This window comes from Heterocephalus glaber, unplaced genomic scaffold (assembly GCF_053883595.1).
Source record: "Heterocephalus glaber isolate CG9 unplaced genomic scaffold, H.glaber_assembly_v1.0 deba00001532, whole genome shotgun sequence".
Classification (NCBI taxonomy): Eukaryota; Metazoa; Chordata; class Mammalia; order Rodentia; family Bathyergidae; genus Heterocephalus; species Heterocephalus glaber.
In genome coordinates, this window is record NW_028258330.1 from 34031143 (window position 1) to 34039526 (window position 8384).

General features: G+C 36.1%; 1 protein-coding gene across 1 annotated transcript; it reads left to right on the top strand.

Annotated features, from left to right (window-relative positions):
- The first annotated feature begins 493 nt into the window (after positions 1-493).
- LOC101725804 (olfactory receptor 7D11-like) lies at positions 494-1430 on the top strand. The gene is given in 2 exon segments (XM_013067794.1): positions 494-573; positions 575-1430. Coding segments are annotated over 2 exon segments (936 nt in total).
- Positions 1431-8384: the final 6954 nt, after the last annotated feature.

Genomic DNA, 8384 nt, shown 5'->3' on the forward strand with positions numbered 1-8384 from the left:
AACATCTCAAATAAGATAACAGTAATAACCACAATTGTTTTTTAAAAAGTAAGTTACTAGAGAGCTATTCCATTATTATGAAGTGTCAAGTTGCAGAATAAAAATTATTTGAATTAAAAATATATACTTGATCAGCATTATAGCACTTAAAGAAGTGTGAAGAGCACCATAGAAAGATGAAATGAACTCAAGATTTTTTGAATAAGTTATGTCAAAAAATTAACTAATATATGTACATTTAAATGGAAGAATTGTTGAGTCAATGATAAAAGAGAAATTTTTGGTAACTTAAAGAAAATCTTAATGATTACATACTTTGAAAAGAAAGTGGAATGCCACATGGCTGTGGAATAATTCATCGGCAGGAATCAATTTATTATGGAAGATACACATTCATGGATGACTTTGTAAAGTGCTGACTGGCTGAGGTTCCAAATGACTACTCCTGGAATGTTGTGCTTTTCCTTCCTTCCTCAGAAGATACACCAGCTACATGGAAGCAGAGAACAATACAGGTGCATCACAATTTCTTCTCCTGGGCCTCTCAGATGATCCTATATTGCAACCTCTTCTCTGCACTCTTCTTGTCCATGTACCTGGTCACAGTGCTCGGGAACCTGCTCATCATCATGGCTGCCAGCTCTGACTCCCACCTCCACACCCCCATGTACTTCTTCCTCTCCAACTTGTCCTTCTCTGACATCTGCTTAACTTCCTCCATGGTCCCAAAGATGCTGGTGAACATCTGAACACAGGACCAAGGCATCTCCTACATAGAGTGCCTCACTCAGGTTTATTTTTTCAATATTTTTCTTGGAATGGATAATTTTCTACTGACTGTGATGGCTTATGACTGCTTTGTGGCTATCTGCTACCCCTTGAACTATACAGTCATCATGAACCCCCAGCTCTGTGGCCTTCTGCTTTTGCTGTCATGGGTCATCATGTTCTGGGTCTCCCTGATTCATATTCTACTAATGAAACACCTGACTTACTCCGTAGGCACTGAAATCCCTCATTTCTTCTGTGAATTGACTGAGATGCTCAAGGTGACCAGCTCTGACTCCCTCATCAATAACACCTTTCTGTATGTGGTGACTGTCCTGTTGAGTGTGTTTCCTGTCACTGGGATTCTCTTCTCTTACTTTCACATCATCTCCTCAATACTGAGGATGTCCTCTTCTGTGAGCAGGTATAAAGCATTTTCCACCTGTGGGTCTCACCTCTGTGTGGTCTCATTGTTCTATGGGACAGGATTTGCAGTTCACCTCAGTTCTGCTGTGACTCATTCTTCCCAAAGTAGCATGATGACCTCTGTGATGTACACTGTGCTGATCCCTATGCTGAATCCCTTCATATACAGCCTGAGGAACAAGGATGTGAATGGAGCCTTGGGAAGACTCCTCAGCAGAACAGCATTTTGTCCTTGAAGAACCATGGACCTCAGAACTAAGTTGACATTATGTGTACCTAGCCAAATACTGTGAACTTCAACACCATTTCTGTCTTTCTTAAAATACATGCTTAATTTCTTTTATACCTAAGTCTGTATGACTTTCATTTGGATATATTTTTTGTAGTTATTTGTCCATAATCAGTACCTCAGTAATTTTTATTTAATTTTCCTTACTCATACATGGTCTGTAAATTCCAAGTATTGTCAGTTTTTTACAGGCATGCCTGAGATTTTCAATTTAAAGAACTTACAAATGCTGACATTGTTGTGTGGAAAATTATTCTTTGAATAGTAATGTTATTCATTTTACTTTGATTGTGTTTTTGTTTTCACTGGAAGAAATAGAATAAGAACCATTAAAGTGAAGTTCTTCCCCTGTCAGTACTATACTGGTTACTTTATATGCCTGACTTTAAACTTGAAAATATTTATTTGATATATTTCCTTCATTTATACATTTTTCTAAGAGATCAATTGGGATATACTATCTGTTGTGCCTGACACTGAGCCCATACCCCTAAGTTTGTTATTCTAATGTTTGTAAAAATGTTTGACATTTCATTCTGAAATCTGGAATGTACATTTTTTTAGTACAGGTTTGTTCATAGGATTCATACTGAGATGATGGCTAGAGAAATTCTGACCTGTTTCATTTTTGTGATCCTTATTTCCCTTTTATCACTTGTTCCTTTTCACCTTCCTTCTTTCTCACTTTCTTTTCCTCCTACATTTTGGCTAATTTATTGGGAAATGTTGACTTGGTTCATTGCTTTTTGTAGATGAAATACATCGTACTATGTGAATACTCAGTAATTTGTCTATTGGTGGAAATTTCCATCTTTATTTATTGTAAGTAGTGCTGCTATAGAAATGCATGCATATTTATTTGACTACAGTCACACAGAACATAACACCATTTCAGTCAATGACAGACTACATCTATTAGGTTGGCTCCATAATACTATATATTACCTAGTGACTGTATAGCCATCTTTGTTTAAGTGCAATCTGTCATCACATAACAATAAAATTGGCTTGCAATGCATTTCACAGAAGCTATTTTTGGTATTAACACATGCATTGTTATTTACTTCCATTTATTTGGGTCATATATATAGGACTCAGACTTCTGGGTCATATGGTTTCTGTTTAACTTTTTTCAGGAATAGCCAAACTGTTTTTCATGGCACCCAAAAATTTTCATTTTTATTGTTTACATTTTATTGTTCTTTTTCACATATTTGTTGGTACTTTAAAAATTTTATTAAAAATATAGCTCCTCATTGTGCTTTTAATTTGTATTTCCCTATCAATAACTGAACATTTTTATGTTCTTGTTGATGGCTTATATGTCTTCTGTGGAGAAATATCATTTTTAATTTGTTCTTATTTTGCAATTGTGTTGATGGGTGGTTTTGTTTCTTATCTATAAAATTCCTTATATATTTTGAATACTAGAAGTTTATCAGATGTGTGTTTTGAAAATAAAGATTTTTCCCATTTTGTATGATGTTTGTTCATTTTTTATTTATACAGTTTTTTGATTGACTATACACATTCTGATCTATGATATATCTCTTGACATTTTTAATTCCTTCTCTGAGAAATTTTGTGTCCTTTTACAAATACCTACCCAACTCTCTACCCCACAGACTCTGGTTATCACAATTTTACCCTGTTTAATGAGGTGGACTCTTATAGATTTTACATACAAGTGAGTTCATGCAAGGCTTTTTTTTCTATGTTTGGCTTATTTTCTTCTTTATGCCTGAGTAATGTTGTATTGTGTACTACCATATTTCTTCATTACTGTCATGATGGACACTTTAAATGATTCAATATCTTGAGTTTTATGATGAATGCTGCCATTAAAATAAGAGTTCAGATATTTCTGTACATACTCATTTCATATCTTTTGGATATACAGACATACTGGGATTGCTATATTATATGGTTGTTCAATCTTTAATTTTTTTGTATTAAATTCTTTTATTGGTACATTGTACCTATACAACACAATTACATTTCTCATTGGGAATTGTACCTTTACATAATGCATCGTGGTTCTCATTTTTTCCCCAGTCCTAGCCCTCCCATCACACCCTCTACCCTTCCCTATTTACAAAGACTTTATTTCCATTTTTTCATTTCTCATCATTTTTCCTTTCCCTTCTATACTTTGCCCTGCCCCTCCCAATACCCATACAACTTTGGACCTTTTCTTCCTATTTTTCATTATCGATTATTCATTCTAATCATTGGTACATTTTAGGTACATAATATAATGACATTCAGCATTGGAAATTTGCACCTTTACATAGTCTCTCTTGGTTCTTATTTTTCACCCTTGCCCAGACCTCCCTTCAACTCCTCCAGTCCTCCCTATTTACAAAGATTTTGTTCCTATTTTTCCATTTTCTCATATTAATCCCATTCCCTTCTATCCTTTCCCCTAGCCCTCCCACTTCTTTCCTCTTTGCCCCTTTTCTTCCTATTTCACATTACCTATTATACATTTAGCCTTTATTTACACTTTCAGTTTGTCACACCAGAGAAGCTATTTGGTATTTACACATGTGTGTCCTATTTATTTCACTTAAGAGTATCGCCTCAATGTGCATCTGCTTAGCTATAAATGTCTCTAATTTCTCATTTTTTATGGCTGAGTAGTACTCCATTTTATAAAAATAACCACATTTTCTTATCCAGTCTCCAGTTGATGGGCATTTGGGCTGTTTCCAAGTTTTAGCTATTACAAACTGTGCTGCTATGAACATGGGTGCACATATATCACTGTGGTATGATTCTTTTAATTATTTTGGGTAGATCCCCAGCAGTGGAATAGTGGGATCAAGTGGGACTTCCAGTCCTAGTTCTTTGAGGTATCTCCATACTGATTTCCACAGTGCTTGCACCAGTCTACACTCCCACCAGCAGTGGAGCAGGGTTCCTCTTTCCCCACAGCCCTGCCAGCATTTGTTATTGGTTGATTTCATGATAGCAGCCATTCTTTCTGGAGTGAGGTGGAATCTCAGCATTGTTTTTATTTGCATCTCTCAAATGACCAATGATGTTGAACATTTTTTCATGTATTTATTTGCTATTTCTACTTCTTTTTGTGAGAAATGTCTGTTCATTTCAGATGCCCATTTTTTGCATCGGGTCTTTAAATTTGGGTTTTCTGATCTTTTTAAGTTCTTTATAGATTTGAGGTAGTAGACCTATAGTAGACCTTTGTCTGAGGAAGAGCAGGTGAAGATTTTTTCCCTCATTGTGGGTTGTCTCTTCACACTGCTGGTGGTTTCTCTTGCTGTGCAGAATTCTTTTAATAAGAAGAGATCCCATTTGTTAATTGTTTGTGCTAGTTCACAGGAAACTAAGGTTTTGTTCATAAAAGCTTTTCCTACACTGATGTCTTCAAGGGTTCTACGTAACCTCTGTTCCAACTGGTTCAGAGTTTCTATTTTAATATTTAGATCTTTCATCGATTTTGATTTTAGTTTAGTGCATGGTGAGAGGTACAGGTCTAGTTTTAATCTTTGGCAAGTTGAAACCCAATTTTTCTAGCACCATTTATTAAAGAGGTTATCTTTCCTCCAGTGAGGGTGTTTGGCTCCTTTATCAAAGATGAGATGGCTGAGTGTGTCTGGCATTGTTTCTGCATCTTCTAATCTGTTCCACTGGTCCCCAAGTCTGTTTCTTTGCCAGTACCATGCTGTTTTTATCACAGTAACTTTGTAGTAGAGTTGCAGGTTGGGGATTGTGATACCCCCTGCCATGTCTCTGTTACCTAGAATTGCTTATGCTGTTCTGCTGAGATCTCAATTGGAATTGCATTAAATTTCTATAGCATTTTTGGAAGTATGGCCATTTTCACTATATTAATCCTTCCTACCCAGGAGCAGGGGATGTCTGTCCTTTTTCTGATATCATCTTCAATCGCTCCTTTCAGTGTGCCATAGTTTTCAGAGAAGAGGTCTTTGATTTCTTTCATTAGGATGATTCCTAGGTATTTCAGTTTTTTGGATGCTATTGTGGAAGGAATTATTTGCCCTATATCTATCTCAGTGAGTCTGTCATTAATGTAGAGGAAAGCTATTTATTTTTTTGTGTTGAGCTTGTAACCAGCTACTTGACTGAATTTGGTTATTAAGTCTAGAAGACATTTGGTGGAGTTCTTGGGGTCTTCTATATAGAGTATCATGTCATCTGCAAATAATGACAATTTGACTTCTTCATTTCCTATCTTTATTCCTTTTATTTCTTTCTGTTGTCTAATTTCTGGGGCTAATGTTTCCAGAACTATATTGAATAAGAGTGGTGATAGTGGACACCCTTGTCTTGTTCCTGATTTTAGTGTGAAGGGTTTCAGTTTTTGACCATTTAGTATGATATTGGTTGTCGGTTTTTCATAGATGGCTTCTATCAGTTTGAGGTAGAGACCATCTATTCCAATTTTCTGTAGGGTTTTTATCATAAATGCATGTTGGATTTTGACAAATGCTTTTTCTGCGTCTATGGAGATAATCATATGATTTTTGTCCTTGGCTCTATCGATATAGTGTATTACAATGTTTGATTTGCATATATTGAAGCATCTCTGCATCCCTGGGATGAATCCCACTTGATCAGGGTGTATGATCTTCTTGATGATCTTCCACATTCTGTTTGCCAGTATCTTATTAAGGATTTTTGCATCTATGTTCATTAGTGAGATTGGCCTATAGGTCTCTTTTTCAGTTGGGTCTTTCTCTGCTTTGGGGATCAAGGTGATGCTTGCTTCCAGGAATGAATTTGGGAGTATTGCTTCCCTTTCAATTTCACTGCAGAGTTTAAACAGTAGTGGTAGCAGTTACTCTCTAAATGTCTTGTAGAATTCAGCAGTGCAGCCATCAGGGCCCGGGCTTTGCTTTGTTGATAAGTTTTTAATTACATTTTCAATTTCATTGGTTGATATTGGGTTGTTCAGAATTTTTAGGTCTTCTTCATTCAACTTTGGTAATTCATATGTATCTAGGAATCTGTCCATTTCTTCTGTGTTGTCCATCTTATTGGTGTATAGGTTCTGGAGGTAAGTATTGATGATCCTCTGGCTTTCTGCTTTGTCTGTTGTAATTTCACCCTTTTCATTCCTAATTGCATGGATTTGGGCCTTTTCTTTCCTTTTTCTGACAAGGTTGGCTAAAGGTTTGTCAATTTTGTTGATTCTTTCAAAGAACCAACCCTTCGCTTCATTGATTTTTTGTATCATTCTCTTAGTCTCCATTGCATTGATTTCTCCCCGATCTTTAAAATTTCCTCCATTGAATGAGCTTTGGGGTTGTCCTGCTCTTCTCTTTCTAGAAGCTTGAGGTTCAGCATCAGATTGTTTAATTGGGCTCATTCTGTTTACCTAATATGCATATTCACTGCTATGAATTTCCCTCGTGAGACTGCTTTCATTGTGCCCCATGGATTCTGATATGTTGTATTGTCATTCTCATATAATTGAAGGAACTGCCTGATTTCTTCTTTAATTTCCTCTGTGACCCATTGGTTATTCAGAAGTGTGTTGTTTAATTTCCATATGTTTATGAAATTTTTTGAGTTTCTTTTGCTATGGATCTCCAATTTCATCGCACTATGGTCTGATAATATACAGGGGATAATTTCAATTGCTTTGCACTTACTTAAACATGTTCTATGTGTAAGTATGTGGTCTATTTTTGAGAATGACCCAGGTACATCTGAGAAGAATGTGTATTCTGAATTTGTGGGGAGGAAGACTCTATAAACATCTGTTAAGTTCATTTGTTCAAGAGTTCGATTGAGTTCTAGTATTTCACTAGTTATATTTAGTCTAGTTGATCTATCTATTTGTGACAGTGGGGTGTTGAGGTCCCCCACTACAATTGTATTAGTCTATATATGACTTTTCATTTCCGTTAGTATTTGTTTTATATAGTTGGGTGCACTAGTGTTTGGTGCATAGATATTTTTGATTGTCATCTCTTCCTCTTGGATTCTTCCCTTTACAAGGATGTAGTGTCCTCCTTTGTCTCTCTTAATCAGTGTTGGTTTGAAATCTACTTTATCTGCCAAGAGGATAGCTACTCCTGCTTTTTTTCACATTCCTGTCACATGGAGTATTGTTTTCCACCCATTTAACCTTCAGTCTATGAGTTTCCTTTTGAATTAAGTGTGTTTCTTGTATGCAGCATATTGTTGGATTTTGCTTCTTGACCCATTCTGCCAGTCTATTTCTTTTGATTGGTGAATTGAGACCATTAACATTGATGGTTATAACTGAAACGTATTGACTTGTCATTGCCATGACTTTTTCTTTTTGTTGGGTTCTCCCCTTTTACATTTAATTTCTTGTCATGCTAGATGGGTTCATTCTGCTTTGCTTCCTGGGGTTGTGATTCTCAATGTCTGTTCCTAGGATATTGTGTAAAATTCTTTGGAGTGCTGGTTTGGTATTCACGAAGTTCCTAAGGTGCTCTTTGTCATGAAAGTATCTTATTTCTCCATCCATTTTGAAAGCTAGTTTTGCAGGGTACATCAATCTGGGTTGGAGGCTGTTTTCTTTTAGGTCTTGGAATATGTCACTCCAAGCTCTTCTTGCCTTGATGGTTTGTGTTGAGAAGTCTTCTGTGATTCTGATGGGTTTTCCTTTGTATATGATTTGTTTCTTTTCTCTGACTGCTTGGAGGACTTTGTTCTTCAGTTGTTTTTCTGGAATCTTAACAATTATATGCCTATGTATAGAATTTGATCAAGGCTATTTGGAGTCCTATATGCCTCACTTATCTGTATGTCAAGCTCTTTTCCCCTGCTTGGGAAGTTTTCTGCCATTATTTCTCTGAAGACTTTTTTTATGTCATCTGCACTCTCTCCTGTTTCTTACTTGACTCCTATCAGTCTTATGTTATTCTTCTTTGCATCA